At 35.3% G+C, this 16,671-nt stretch overlaps 2 protein-coding genes across 8 annotated transcripts in view; one reads left to right on the top strand and one right to left on the bottom strand.

Annotated features, from left to right (window-relative positions):
- Positions 1-1,773: 1,773 nt before the first annotated feature.
- Positions 1,774-16,671, bottom strand: part of LOC125682413 (uncharacterized) — a 47,608-nt gene continuing 32,710 nt past the window's right edge. Inside the window, exons 1-3 of one of the 4 annotated variants that reach the window (XM_056159839.1) lie at positions 16,045-16,313; positions 6,749-7,258; positions 1,774-2,815 (exon numbers count right to left, since the gene is read on the bottom strand). In XM_056159839.1, coding sequence (XP_056015814.1) covers positions 2,235-2,815; positions 6,749-7,250 — 1,083 coding nt within the window. In that variant the 5' untranslated portion in view covers positions 7,251-7,258; positions 16,045-16,313 and the 3' untranslated portion in view covers positions 1,774-2,234. Of the gene's footprint in view, positions 2,816-6,748; positions 7,259-8,761; positions 8,956-16,044; positions 16,314-16,671 lie in introns of those variants that run through there. The other 3 variants (XM_048922965.2, XM_048922954.2, XM_048922976.2) reach the window with 3 other exon arrangements.
- LOC125682419 (uncharacterized) overlaps positions 8,812-16,671 on the top strand; it is a 32,012-nt gene continuing 24,152 nt past the window's right edge. The window contains exons 1-3 of one of the 4 annotated variants that reach the window (XM_048923008.2): positions 8,812-9,002; positions 10,282-10,434; positions 10,951-11,094. In XM_048923008.2, the coding sequence (XP_048778965.2) occupies positions 8,836-9,002; positions 10,282-10,434; positions 10,951-11,005 (375 nt within the window). In that variant the 5' untranslated portion in view covers positions 8,812-8,835 and the 3' untranslated portion in view covers positions 11,006-11,094. Of the gene's footprint in view, positions 9,070-10,281; positions 10,435-10,950; positions 11,095-16,671 lie in introns of those variants that run through there. The other 3 variants (XM_048922991.2, XR_008801682.1, XM_048922997.2) reach the window with 3 other exon arrangements.

Here is a 16,671-nt window from a genome sequence, read left to right on the forward strand (position 1 = left end):
CTGGTTTAACTTTGACTCAAGAATTGAATGAGTTATTTCAAGAGTTGACAGTTGTTGTCGTCATCAGATATGAAGGGTAGCAAAATAAGAAAAAATCATGATTTTGATAGTCATCAAAGGGAGAGCCCAAAATCTGTCAAAAAAAAGAAAAAGTCACAATGTAAGAAAAGATCCCATAATTTTGAAATGCGTGTCTGCCAACTTTCATCAAGGGTCAGAAACTTTCTCAGAATATAGCAGAGGTAAACAATGTGTAGCAAATTCACTTGTGTGCATTGCATTTAATGCAGTTAACCAAAAATTGTTTGGAGATTGGGATGCGAATGATATTCATTTTGTTCTCGAAAAAGGTGATGTTTTATACAAGCATGCAAGACAGGCCTGTCCACATGAACATCTTAACCCAGAAGACTTGCCCAAAAATTTTTGCATTCAAAATCAGTTGCTTCATGTGTCTGCTTTACCAGTTTATGCAGGGGAAATACAATCCACTTTTAAAGATAACGGCCCTTTCCTCTCTCTTGCTACAGCACTGAATTTATGCTTTGCAAATACCAAAGATGGAGGTATATTTATATGCAATGGCAGTTCTGTTGCTGTATTCTGCTCAGGCAATCTGTTCCATGTTTTCGATCCACATGCACGTGATGCAAACGCAAATGTTAAGGCAGACGGTTGCTCTGTTTTGTGACAGTCAGTGGTTTTTCAAATTTACAAGCTCTTTTGAGAAAGCTCTTTGGGCGTGAAGAGGGTGCAGCTTTTGAATTGTATGTAGTTTCAATGACAAATGTAGAAATGATGCATCTTGTCCAAAGACATGTCCAAAGACAAGCTGAAGTCACTGCCAAATGTCACCTCGTTTCAGTACCTTCAGTACTTTGATATCTTTTAGCCACCAGGGCATACAAATAGCGACCCAAATGTAGCGAGGAAAGCGAGTATGAAATCTGCATTTGCGAGTAAATGTTTACATGGGATCGTTGTCTAAACACTATTTGGTAATGCCATGATTTCTTTAAACAACTGTAATTAGCGTTGTTACTTTTCTAAAATAAACAGTGCAATTATTATTGGATAAGTTAGATAGGCCTAAATTATGATACGATTACGTATCATTGACAATTAGGCCTACTGTAACGGGTGCATTTCGAAAAAAAATACTAAAAATGATCATTTATAGTGAAAATCACAATACTTTTGAATTATTTTATTCAAGCAATTTTATTAATCATTATTTTTCTTATATACACGTTGTTACTTAGGAAGTGGGAGCACGGCGTACTGTTGTTGTTGTTGTTGTGTGTGTGTGTGTGTGTGTGTGTGTGTGTGTGTGTGTGTGTGTGTGTATATATATATATATATATATATATATATATATACACACACAAACATACATACATAAATACCACGGATAACCCATGAAAGTTCGAAAGCTTATTTCCAAAGGGGTCCTTTTGATGAACGGATGTTTGCGCTAGGGGGTCATTTATGTGGAAGGAAATTGGAGTACCCGGAGCATATCGCAAGATTTGAATTTCATCGCTTTCAAACTCGAAAACTTCGCAAACTGTTTCATTTAAAACACATGTAAAGTAGTTTTAGTCATGAAATGAATTAATTTTGCTGAAAAAATTAAAAAGTTTAGAAACATGCGATGTGTCCTTTAATACCAATACATGCATACGGGGGTGGGGGGGTGGGGGGGTTAATATTACGTGTCGATGGTCATTTACTGCAAGTTTATCATTATCTCATCATACATATAACAATGAATTGACCTTGGATGTATTTTTAATTATTCAATGAAATACATGTACATGCAAAAATATTTCTGCTGAAAAAAGTGAAAAGTAATACAGATGATATACATGTACCACATTTCCAGAAACTTGCATCAGTCAGTCTTTCAATTAATTCATTTGTTCTATGTACATTTAATCATTTCCCTTACGTAATGTTCAGAAATGACGTTTTAAACATTTCCGGTGAACAGCAGCACCCCACGTGCACTACACTTGCAATCAATGAAAGCGTGAAATGTAAATAACGATACCGTACATGTTCAAAGTGATATCAATGAGATGTAAGAGACTATATGTAACCGCATTTCTTAAATAACCCCAATGTGTCCTCCAGATGTAACCACAGACATATTACTGATTTTGTCGACTTCTTGGAAAGGAATATCAGTAAATGTACCCGTGAATCAATGCAATTAAATATGAACACTAACGCTAGCTTGGCAGCCACAAGACATCATAACCCCATTTGTTACTTTCAGCAAGATTCAACGGTGCTTTCGCAATGTTTACGGCATGGGGTTTAAATTTTCGCGCAGTCATAAAATCAATAATTTTTTGGGCCGTCGGTTGTCCTTTATGAAATTCCCATTCCATAACAAATCCCGAAACTTTGATTTTTTCGAAAAACTTCACAGATTTTTCAACCGCTCGTGCTTCAAAACCCTCAACATCCATTTTGATGAAAACTTTCTTAAAATGTTTTATAGCTGGGAGATCTAAGAGGTCGTCCATTGTAATGGTATAAACTTGGCCATATGTACCTTGAGCCCGACCCAATTTAAGTTCCTTTATATGACTAGAGTCAACATCAACAAATGTACCCCCCATATTGCTCTTGTCCATTCCAAGATTAACGAGGTCATGTCCGTTTGAAATGGCGTTGTGAACAAGATACACGTTGTCTTGTAACCCTCCTTCCATCACCGAAGCGCAGATGTGCTGTATATTTTTGTCCAATGCCTCCACAGCCAATACTTTGCGCCCAGCTTTCGCACAACTCAGCGTGTAAACACCTGAAACGGGAAATAAAAACGTGTGGAGTAGGTGCGAAGTGAGCTAAAGTAAAACACGTGCTCTGTGTTCTAACATTCTCGGATAAAGCTATATGTGTCTAGTATCTAAACCCAGCAATGCACTTAATCTCCAGCAATACCATACAAGTATGCATGTTTTATATACGTATGATAAACTACTAATGCCTATCACTAGTAAAGTAAAGTACAACTACATGCATATTGTACCTTAAAACAAGAATCAGGATTGTTTCCCATTAAGAATGTGTCAGTTTGGATTTCTGCAAAATCCTGTAACTTTCCTAGTAAGGAAGTTTTATTATCATAACAATATAATTACCTATTATTAAATCATAATAACGATAAGTGCAAACTTCAAAGGTGATAATACAGTTTGCACATATAGTTCGGTCGTTAGGTCGATTGACCAAATATTGCCCGCTCAATATCTTGAGAACCCTCATACATGTCCAACTTACAACAAAGGTCGGGTACTACTACTAATATTCCCTAATCGGAGCTGTGTGCCTGGTATCTAAACACAAGTGACGTAGAACTTAACTTCATTCCTATTTAAACTCTTATTACGTATTTGCCATTTACATATCTGTGGGATTCCCCAGTAGGACAGGCCTAAAATATTCTATGTGTCCGTACATACATGTAGTCAAAACATAAGTTTTTAAATCGTGAAAATTGAATTGTTTTAATTTTTCAGAGTATTAGACACAATGTATAGGGTTACAAGTGTATCAAATATTTAATATTCTATAACACTACAGTCTAAAAGCTCTTATACTCGTATGTATTATTTTCTACAACCATCTGTAGGCCTACATACCTCTGACCGCAAAACAAAATATGGGAAGTTTAATACGCATTAATAAAGTTCAACAAAATTTCAAGTACATTCACCTGAAAACATTGATTACCATAGCAATTTTCTACAGGAATATACATTGTCTTATTCATTCAAACTGTTTACCTTGTTTGACATTTTTCTTTCAAAGCTTTAAAACCTAAGAATTCTCAGTGGCGGATCTAGAGGGGGGGGGGGGGTTACAGGGGTTGCAAACCCCCCCCCCCCTTGGATTCGCTTAGAGAGAGAGAGAGAGAGAGAGAATGACTATAGAGTTATTAAAATCCTAGGCGATGGAAATTGTTTAAACAATTGTGAGTCAACATTTCTATCAGGTAATGATAATTCAAATTATCTTTTATAAAAATTTGTATCTGTAATATTTCATTTTATTTTTTTTTTTAAATGAATTACTGGGAGTAAATCGGAATGCATTTTAAAACAGGATTCGTTTTAAAATCAAGAGTGACAGATCTACGTCTGATAATTATGCAATAACATTAATCCAAATTTGAATTTAGAAATACAAATTGATAGCATTCCTTGTAAGTTGTCGTTTTAACTATGTTAACGTACGTTTTAACAACTCTCTTTTCAGTGGCAGATTTAAGGGGGCACAAATTCAAAGCGACAGTTTTTTAGTGGAAAACTCGAAGAACATGTTCAAACTAAATGCATTTTGTTTCACGGAGGCAGTTTTTCTGAAATTCGGCAATACCCCTCTATTTTGACGCTAAAAATCATATAAATCGATTATTGCTTGATTTAAACTCAAATTATTTTGGCTAATTCTTGTTAATACACCCCTTTTAAACTTTTTTTTCAAAATTGTTTGAATCAAGACATACATGTTTCTTCCAATTGATTTTAGCATATACATGTATTTGAATATATTTATTTTATCGATATATCACGCAACACCTTTAGGAAAATTAACATGAGACATGCAACACCTTTGGAAATTGAATTTTTAAGTAAATATCCGGCTGTCGAATTGTATGCGTCTGAATTGAATTATCGACCACTATGTACATCCTCACCTAGCTATGGTGTAGAAAAGCACGGCAGACCCCGATCTTGCCAAATTGGTTTCAACAGATTTTCAACGATAATACCAGTTAATATAAAGTACGAGAGCAAAAAAAAAAAATGAATAAATAAAATAAAGTACGAGAGCAGAACAATGCAATATTAGTACATGCATGTATGTACATGTATGCACACACACACACACACACACATATATATATATATATATAAAGCACAGAAAATTTCACTTTATTTGGATACCCACTTCCGCCCCTATCCGGGGTTGAACTATATATATATATATATAAAGCACAAACAATTATAACACCCAACCTTACGTTTACCCCTAGGATCTAAACGATACATGTGATAATCAATTAATTAATATATAAAGCACTAAATAATCACAACTACGTACTGAAAATTTTCGCCCCAACCCGGGGTCGAACCAGCGACGTACGGCACCCACCGCCTAACAAGATTGTCAAACCAGTGCGTAAGTCCACTCGGCCACAACGACTTCCCTAGAAAGGAAGTTTTGTTATGCTCCAAAAGCGCTACTTATACACACTGATGCAATCTCACACAGCTTTATATATCAATTAATTGATTATCACATGTATCGTTTAGATCCTAGGGGTAAACGTAAGGTTGGGTGTTATAATTGTTTGTTTGTGCTTTATATTAAATATTCTATACAATTGCATCGAGAGATCCACTCTCCTTATAAAATATCTTAAACACTGAATGACACAGCGACTGTGTGAGATTGCATCAGTGTGTATAAGTAGCGCTTTAGGAGCATAACAAAACTTCCTTTCTAGGCGGTGGGTGCCGTACGTCGCTGGTTCGACCCCGGGCTGGGGCGAAAATTTTCAGTACCTAGTTGTGATTATTTAGTGCTTTATATATATATATATATACAATGTATATATATATATATATATAAACCCGGTACATGTACTGACCTAGCGGATATTAATCATCAAAATAAATAATAATGCATTCTGGATCCATACACATCCACAGACACCTGAAGTATGGATATTACCCCCTCCCCCTTTTGATAATTTTTGTTGTTGCAATAATTTCTCTGAAATTTAATGTGTGAATTCTCTGTCTATCTCTTTCCTCTTTCGATATATGTAATCGTTTCACGCTTTTTGTAAGCTTTGGAGATTGGCCTTCTACCGGTATAATAAAATATCGGTAGAAGGCCAATATCCAAAGCTTACAAAAAGCGTAAATCGAAAGAGGGATGACAGAGACAGGGAATTCACACATTTCAGAGATATTATTGCCACCAAAAAAATATCCAAAATAAAGGGGGGGGGGGTAATATCCATACTTCAGGTGCCTGTGTGCACATCCACATCTTTCAAATTAATACGTATTCTGTTCGAATATTGAAACGTCACAAAACAAAAGTTTTCACGTGAAGTATTAATTACGATCTGATATTTCGTAATGATAATTTTGTTCAATAAGGTAACAGACCTCCATTTGTCAGATAACAAAATCCTTTTGATTTGATCAATAAAATATTCAAAGCAAATATGAAAACTCATTACAAATGGAGGGATAATTACGATCTGATATCTCGTAATGATAATTTTGTTCAATAAGGAAACAGACCTCCATTTGTCAGATAACAAAATCCTTTTGATTTGATCAATAAAATATGTTCAAAACATATAAGAAAACTCATTACAAATGGAGGGATAAGAAACTGATAGTCATTGCTTTAAGATAATATCTTTTTCATATGGTTTTTAACAATGACTGATAGTTTTCTCCATTTTGGACAAAGAATTAAGCCCTAGCTGAAAACTACTACAATAGCCAGTTTTTCGGGGGAATGGGGAGGGGTTTCTACTGAGAAGAGCTACAATACAAACCTGGTACCGCGAGCTTGTGACTATAAAGGTTCTACATAAATGCATGACTACATATGTACATGTACAATGTTATTTTGAGGTACAAGAAAGGGAAAAAGACATAAATCATTTCATTATCCGCGAAGCTCACCTCATCTCCAAACTTACCAATATTTGCTCCTATATCAATAATTTGTAGCTCGGGATCATCTTTCATCATTTTGAATATGATTTCCGCTTTATCGGATTCAAAGGTCCCTCTGTCCTGAAGAGAAGTCGAGACCCAAACATCCTCATTTCTCGGGTATATGAAGATAGGTGTTGGTCCAAATTTAGTTTTCAGGGTAGCTTTTGGAAAATCGAAACAAGCGTCACAAACTTCACGATTTTCGTACCATCCTTTACCATCACGGCTAAAAATATTCTTTATGATTTTTTGTTCCCTACCACGGCAATTAATGTTCTGTTTCTTTTTTGAATTTGGATCTATGCTTTGTCTCTCATTGGGGCTGTCTTTTGATATTGTCTTTTCTAGACTATTTCCTCCATTATTTTGAAAATTATTCATGAATCCAAACGTATTATGATAGAAAGTAAGATATACGAATCCCACAATAACACAAATGGTGATCAGTACCAGAGGACGAGATCTTCTTTCACATACCACCATGGCTGAATCTGAAGGGGGAAAAAATTATCATGACGTTCTGAAATTCTTTAGAAAATACAATGTATACACGTACATAGTATATATATATATATATATCAGTTTTTGATGGAATGGCGAGTAACAAATTCCCGGATGTTTATACCGCAGGCCGTTTACTGCGTATCCAAGATAGAGCAGAGGTATAAATACCTAGATGTTACGTGATTGGCCAAATTATAAAGAACAGCAGGAGATATAATCATAAGGGTTTTAATTGATTGTTAAGAGTGCATAACCATCCCACAGAATCGAGAAATGGCTGAAGAAATCATTGTGGATGGGGTATATTTGAAATCATGCGTGTAATTCACAACGTATGGCTGTATGTTGTAATGTACATGATGTAAGCACAAAATTAATATGACTGTCTTATAAAAGCGATGGGTCCCTATTCATTTTCATGGGGTTTTCTTTATCATAAGCGCTTGGAATGAACTTTCAAATGTTGGTGAATATTTGTCTAAAGTCAATATAGTAAATTAGTAAGAGCGCTAAAGATTTATAATGAGATCTAGGTGAAATGAATTGGTGAGCGCTAAAGCTGGGGGAAATGAATTGGTGCCCCATGATATGTATCCCGTGGACATGCTATATATGGGGGTGAGTTTTAAAACAATTCACTTATATTAGTGTTACAATTTACGAGTGTGGAAAAACTCGAACGATGGGAAAATATAAGGGGCGAGAGAAACACACCAAAATGTCATGTCTTGCTCAATATTACATTATTTACATTTTTAATAATATTATACATCCGTAATGTCAAAACAGAATTCAGTTTCCCATACACTTGTACAGTTGTTATATGCATTGTAGGGCTCCATTTTTTTCATTTCCGCAAGTCATCCACAAATATAGACAGACGACAGTTAAAAATACTCTGCGATAAGGTAATCATGCTGATGGACGAGACATCACATATTTTTATCAGGGACTTACCCGGGGCGGTTGTACACGTGTAGGTACATGTAAAATGTTCAGCACTTTCCTTAGTAAACAAGCTGTAAGCATGTGTTGCAGTTTAAGAAATTAGAACTATTTCATATTAACTATTGAACACAACTGCAATTTCATGCTGGAAAAAAACCCACCTGTACCTAACAACCCAAATATCTGATAAAGCAAACTAAGATATTTATATAAGAGGGCGCGTGGGAACATTTTACCAGTATCAAGTGAGGGGAAAATAAAGATTCTCTTTCTCCAATTAAAACAAATTTATATTATTTCTTTCTGTCAATATCTGACTATGTGTGTTTTCGTTCTTGATCTGTTTATAACGGACATCATCATATCGGCATTCATCATTCATTAACGATGGTTGTCTCAGCACCTGCGGTTCATATTACCCCCATCATTCACACTGAAAAAGTGTACGTTTAAACAATAAATACGTCATATACCCCACCCACCGCTACACGAAACTCCCCATTCCCTATCTAAGAATAGTATTTTAATAAACTGTGACTTACCCCCACCCCGAGTCTCTCTCAGGTAAAACCCTTCACTTTATTACCTGTAGTCTTTCCCTACCAAAAAACGTCACATGGCAGCATCAGAAGGTAAATCCAAAAAAGAGATTTTTTTTAAAAACACTGTGAAGGCCTGTGTTCTAACATGTAAACGTGGTCCTGTCCCAAGCTTATCAGAAAAACGAGTCACAAGTGTACAGGGCACGGAAGGGGGTTTACCTCGTGCGACGGACAAGTATGGGTGAGCTATCGAACGTTTCGTTACTGTTGATTTTCCACCAGAACATTTACAACTCGTCGTATTACATGTACGTATCTATGAAATATGTATACCATACTATATATGTATGCGGTTATATAAGAAAATATGTAGATTTCACACTACCTGTGTGTGACCTTAAAGATAGTGGCGTTGTTGGGACCATCGATCGATTTTCATTATTGTGTTTAAACGATTTTTGATCCGCCACACAAATATGGGGTAGCTACTTAAAAGCGAGATACGCAGACATGCTATTATAATTACCAGATTATACGTCGGGTACACGTATATCAGTCGTTCTCAAACAAACGACTCCACTTTCGTCATGTGTAAACTGTTGAAACTGACTCACCTTTGTTAGCTTTAATTTTCTAAGCAATCAAAACCTTTATCTCAGACGTAATAAATTTTCAAAATATTTTGCACATGATGTGAAGGACCAAAAAAAATTACACCAGGTGGGTGTCTTGGTAACGGATATTAAACACGGTACTCAATTTTGAAATGGAAAGATAACTTACTGTCCAGGTTACATTACAAAGAAAACTCGAACAGTAAAAAAGGAATTTGCAAAACTATATAATTATGGACTCGATTTTTTGTCCTTTAATGCCGGCAAATTTGGGGAGGGTTGTCTTTCTGCTTTTAATATGATAAATATTGTGCCTTCGTGTAGTTTTCTGACTTTTTCATCTATTATTAAGTTAATAAATCCGCAAAGAGGACAAAACAATTCGGAATTTTAAACCGAGATAACTTGAATTTTACAATCAGAGCGTGCGCATTACGTGGGGATTTAGACACTGTGCACAATCAAGAGCCCTATCTGCCCTTTTTAAAAATGTACCTTTCATATGGGGCCATCCACCTTCCCTCTCAGCTACAGATCTTTTGCTGGATCGTGCATTCTACAGCAACTGACCACGTGTCTTAATTTCGTATTTGCACCTATCTATACATGTACATGTATGCTAGGAATCATAGTGACACCTACATGTTGTATATCAACATTTTTATTAAGCACTAAGCTACATTTGACATGTATCCTAAAATTATTGTATACATTTTTACACATGTAATATCACTTCAAATATGGGGTATTTCCTCTTTTTTTTTTAAAAGTTGACCGGGGCCTATAGTGCGAAACTGTCCCCTGCTACCTCAACAACAATGCTTCACAGGCAACATGAAAGGTAGAGTCAGATGTTCCATAAACAACCTTCATATGAGTATCATTAAGTATTTCACTATTTTGCAGGGATATGATAGGAAAAGAAACGACTATCGATATACACTTTATATCAAACTTTACATCGGGCTTTCTTCTTAAGGAGAAAATAGAGGTTAAAGAGGATGTGGTTTTAGATCAACTGATTAGCTGGACAGTCAAATTGAAACACCTCTGTATAAGGTATGTCTAGTCTGCAGAGAGAGAGAGAGCCAAATTAAAGAATATCGACTTAATGATATTTAATGATATAGGCTGATACTTATTTAGCATCATTCAAAACACAGTGGATGACCAATCTGATGTCGTAAACTGTCAAACCGCCGACAGAAATCAATTTTGCAATTGCCTTCGCTTTCAATATGAAATACTAATTGAAAACTCAACCCGCAGCCTTAATTGCAGAAAGGATACCAGATAAAATAATTTTCAGGTAAAGCAACTATAATGATAACAACTTCGTTAAGTTTAGTTCAATTTCAATGATAATTGCATTACTGGCATTATCCAAAAAAGGGTGGGTGGGCACTTGTCCAGCCCCCCCCCCCCCCCCCCCACCCCGACTTTTCGCATAGGAAACTAAAATAAAAAAAAATACATGTAACAATATAAATGAAAAAGAAAAAAGGTTTTCAAACATCCAAAACCTTCATCTTGAAGCTTTTAAAACTAAGGGAGAAATATTTTTATGTTTTACAGCAGGTGTCCGGATTTACCCGATGCTAGTCCGGAATTCCCCGACTTTCAGCTCTAGCCTTTTATTTTGTAGAGCATAGCGAAATTCAGCGTTATCAACCATAACAAAACGGTATATTAGACTCGAAAAATGTTCTCTTTCAAATATATACGATAAATCTTATTATTACAGGGACTAAGTGCTTGCATGTACCTTTCATCGTAGAACAAATGGTTAAAGCGGAAGTTAGTTTTGTCCGAAATTACCCGAACGTACCCTGTAATGCTATCCACGCTGTATCTTTAATTCTCATCTTATTCTATAGTTCAACACATCATCTTGCAAACTGCCATTGTTTAACATGTCAAACACTTCATACTTAGTCATGTGATTCAAAGTCGTATTTCAGACTTGGAAGTAGTTCAAATGTTGTATTTTATCAATTTTGTTGATATATTTTTCCAAACAGAATACCGATTCTTAAAAAAGTTTAATTAGTATTAATTTACTCGAAATGTTACACAAAAATTCTGTATTTTTGCCAATAACTTAAAAATATGATTTCTAACCCCCACTTTTTTAGTTCCATTTTAAATTTTAGACAAAACCTTGAAATTTATGTGAAATTTAAGATATTGACATTACTCCTAATATGTCCTTTTAAACTCTCAAATTTGATATCATAAAGTTTTTCAAATATCACGTGCAAAAAGGTCACTATTTATTTCCATTAATTGTATTAAACTTTTTTTAACTGTATTGTCAGAAGACATGATTTGTTTATTCATCTATTTTATATAATGATTGATTTGTGTTGCTTATGTTGTGTAGACAAAAACAGACAAATCAAGTTTAATATTAAATAAATCATGAGTCAATTTTAAATGCAAAACGGTCATATTTAGAACACTGTAGCTCAACAAAAAGTTTTTCTTTTTAAATCTCCTAATTCTCTACGGACGAAACCAAGACTTGGTCTGCGACATTGTCCCTTCTTTTATAAAGGGGGGTATATACATGTATAGATAGTAGTATAATGCTCATGGGTAGCTATAAATCATCGCTAACCTAATAAGCTCTCATGTAGCGCAGCAGTAATACGCCAGTTTCGAGATACGAACTCTTCTGTGTAGGAGGTGCATTTAGTGGAACTTTGAATGACTAAGTGGAACAGAGTGGGCCTACAGTCAGCGAGGAAGACGATGAAATGCATTAAAAGCATCTTCTCTTTTGATATGTAAATGTGGGAAATACAAAATACTATCGATAGAAATGTTTTACTAAAGTGAAAACATAAAAACAATGTCATATTTGCAAGTAATATCTTAGATATGGTACTTATGACCAACGAAATAACATGATATGATAAGAATTCGATGTATTTAATTATTCCCTAAATACTGATAATTTACTTAGTTTGTGTATCAGTCGAATTCGGGTGATCAAACAATGTATGAGAAACTTACTGAGTACATTCACTTACGCAGTGATGAATATTAGTCCCACTCCCGCGTGTAAACAAATTGTTTCGCGCCTCACTATATACGAGAGTTCTCCAAAGGGAAATAACTCGGATGTATCTCGAAACCGGCGTATTGTAAGATATTTAAAACGATGCGCAAATAAATTAAACAATACCATTATCAGACGGATATGTGCAGAACTCATAAATTCACCATTTCATTTCAATGAACAATCAAGATTAATCAAAGATTATATTAAGTTTATTCAATTACATAACATTTATAATTATATCTTCACTCACACAACTCATTCATACATTAACAATACATATAAGTAATTAAAAATATAATCAAAGTATCATCAGAACTTAAACCTAAAACCACCCAAAATGTAATAGGGCTGGGTAAAGGGGAGTAACTCTAATTAAATTAATAATCCCGTTATGAGAACATTTTATTGAATGTAAACAGGATTGAAGACCATGTTGTGAACTGAGTTAAATTACTCACTTGTTCACTCTGGTTAACCTATAATACACTTAAATATTTATTAAGTTCAAATCACCAACATGTGGACGTACAGTTCAATTACTGCATAGTCCACTATGGTTAACCTATTGTCATATGTAAATAAAAACTAAACCACTCTTGCTTATCACAGTTTATTTACTGTCTTGATATACAGTACATATGGTTGATTCCTAACTTATTTATTAATAAATTCCAGAAAGAAAAATATCATTAAAATATAACTAAAAATTTACTAAAAATATATGAATTGACAATTAACTTATCCAAAAATAATTCTCAATCAAAAATACTTAAATTTCCAATCATTTCCAAAATCGAAAAATTTACTAAATGAATAACTACTCACGGAAATAACAACTTGCAGTTAAATCACCGCATCGGTCGTTATACCGATCATTTAAATAAATAAAATGTAATCCTAAAGATAAAATAGATAAATAAATTTAAAACAAGAGATGTTTGTAAAACACATATGCCCCCCATGGTGCAAAATTGAAAAGGGTTATACACACACACATCATTTAATTGAGAGTAGTATCATCAATTCAAAATATTGAGCAGACAATATCTTCCTATGTCAAGAGTGAATTGACCATGTGACCTAAAAATCAATAGGGGTCATCAACTCCTGAAGATGTACCAGTGTACCAAGTTTGATGTCTGTCAAGCAAAGGGTTCTCAAGATATTGAACGGACAGTATATTCCTGTCCAATTTGACCCTTGACTTTTGACCATGTGACCTTAAAATAATTAGTAGTCATCTTCTCCTGAAGATGTACCAGTGTATCAAGTTTGATGTCTGTCAAGCAAAGGGTTCTCAAGATATTGAGCGGACAGTATATTCCTATGTACAGTTTAACCCTTGACCTTTGACCACGCGACCTCAAAATCAATAGTTGTTATCTTCTCCTGAAGATGCACCAGTGTACCAAGTTTAAAGTCTGTCAAGCAAAGGGTTCTCAAGATATGGAGCTGACAGTATATTCCAATGTCCAGTTTGACCCTTGACCTTTGACCATGTGATCTGAAAATCAATAGGGGTCGTCTTCTCCTGAAGACGTACCAGTGTACCACGTTTGATGTCTGTCAAGCAAAGGGTTCTCAAGATATTGAACGGACAGTATATTTCTATGTCCAGTTTGACCCTTGACCTTTGACCATGTGACCTCAAAATCAAAAGTGGCCGTCTTCTCCTAAAGATGTACCAGTGTACCAAGTTTGATGTCTGTCAAGAAAAAGGTTCTCAAGATACTGAGCAGACAGTATATTCCCATGTCAAGTTTGACCCTTGACCTTTGACCATGTGACCTCAAAATCATTAGGGGTCATCTTCTCTTAAAGATGTACCAGTGTATCAAGTTTGATGTCTGTCAAGCAAAGGGTTCTCGAGATATTTAACGGACAGTATATTCCTATGTCCAGTTTGACCCTTGACCTTTGACCATGTGATCTCAAAATCAATGGGGGTCATCTTCTTCTGAAGATGTACTGGCGTACCAAGTTTGATGTCTGTCAAGCAAAGGGTTCTCTAGACATTGAATGGTCAGTATATTCCTATGCCCAGTTTGACCCTTGACCTTTGACCATATGACCTCAAAATCAATAGGGGTCATCTACTCCTTAGGATGTACCAGTGTGCCAAGTTTGATGTCTCTCAAGCAAAGGGTTCTCAAGATATTGAGCGGACATTATATTCCTATGTCCAGAGTAGATTGACCCTTGACCTTTGACCTTTTGACCTGAAAAACAATAGGGATCCTCTTCTACTCATAACTAACCCACATATGAAATATTATTATCATCAAGTGAATGGTTCTCAAGATATTGAGCGGACAACACATGGTCTACAGACCGACCGACAGACCGACCGACCGACCGACAGGTGCAAAACAATATGCCCCCTCTTTTTCAAAGGGGGGCATAAAAATAAATAAATTTGGAACAACCAAACGTACCAACTATTCTCAATAGACCAAAGGTGAAAAGTAAGTCTCTGACGTCAAATCTGCGGTATTTATACTAAGTACCAAACGATCAAAAGATCAGCGGGAAATATCGATTATCGATCATGTGACTAAATCATGATACTTGATAGGATCACTATTAAAAAAATCGCTTTTGCTTAATCGCCACCTATCGGATGATATAAAGACATCAATCGATAACCGATAAATTTATCATTTACATCACTTTTTCGTTCATAATAAGTAACATAAAATAGAATAAATTTACAATCAAAATATTCAATGCTATAAATACTAAACAGCTTTCACTCAATTATTTCAATTAACAATACATTTATCGACTACACATCGGTCGCGTGCTAAACCGGAAACGAGCAGACAGAAAAACATGTGGTGAGATAAATTATTTCATGGTTATTATACGATGTCCATAATGTCCTCTTCTAAAATTGTGAAATTCATTCATTGTTCGGGGGGGGGGGGGGGGGGTTCAAAATGATTTTTACGATTTAAACTTTCAATCTTCCTTCCTCTGAAAATGAATAGGTATTGTGTGCAGATTTTGAAAGATGGTGCATCAAAATTGGTACCTATAAGTTTTACATTATGACCCCTTGGTTGAGGCCTCTGCTGGTGGACTGTTAGTCCCCAAGGGTCTCTACAGCCCAGTACCTCGTTACTAGCTTGTAAATACGGATGTATAATTAATTGCTGTTATAAAATTTAGAAATTTATTTCAAAATTAAGGATGATCTCCCTCACGCATAGCTCTTATCCTTAGACGAATTTGACTCCACTTTTTTTGGCACACTGTTTTCCCCTAAAATAGCTCTAAAACTTCATTGTTATTTCGGATTTCAAACATTTCGATTGAGCATCACTGAAGAGACATTATTTGTCGAAATGCACATCTGGTGCATCAAAAATGGTACCGTATAAGTTTTACATCATAAACATTTGCACTAAGCAATCCATATTGAGACTTAAATGCAAATATGAGACTCCCTGTATGGGCTATGATGCTCCGGTGACCGTTTAGGCCAGTGGGTCTCGTGTTTAGATATTGAAATACCGAACCCAGACGTAAATGATGCAGCAATAGACAATGTTTACAAAGTTGCAGTAAAGAAATTGAGTGAACATACAAACGTTACGTACAATGTATGAAAGATCTGCATATACAGTCGTAGTCTAGTTTAGACCGGATTAGAACTCCTCCTAGGCACCTGATCCCACCTCTGGTGTGTCCAGGGGTCCGTGTTTGCCCAACTTTCTATTTTGTATTGCTTGTAGGAGTTATGAGATCGATCACTGTTCGTTATCTTCACCCTGCATACACATGATACAGACTTCAACATACAATTTGTCCGGCCGTATCACTCAGGTAACAAATTAATACTTGGATCAAACATGCTTATACATCAACTACAACTAAATAATACCATTCATATCATTAATCAAGACGTAATTAAAAAAACGAACATGTATTCGTGCACAGTCCGAATTTCCGCGACATTGTTTACATACATACTTGTACTCTACCACTAGCTTTCTAGGGTTCTACGCCATATCATAACTCAAAGATATTAAGTAAAATAAATTGTTAACATCTAATCTAGTTAATCATAAACACTGGATGTATGAAAACTGCATCAACCCGCTCCAGATCACCACAATTTACAATAACATATTACAGTCATTGACTCTATTCAATAGAAAAATCAACCCGCTCCAAGTATATACAAAAATAGTGAAATATTAGTCATTGATTCAGTATGGTTTATC

Source organism: Ostrea edulis, chromosome 1 (assembly GCF_947568905.1).
Source record: "Ostrea edulis chromosome 1, xbOstEdul1.1, whole genome shotgun sequence".
Taxonomy (NCBI): domain Eukaryota; kingdom Metazoa; phylum Mollusca; class Bivalvia; order Ostreida; family Ostreidae; genus Ostrea; species Ostrea edulis.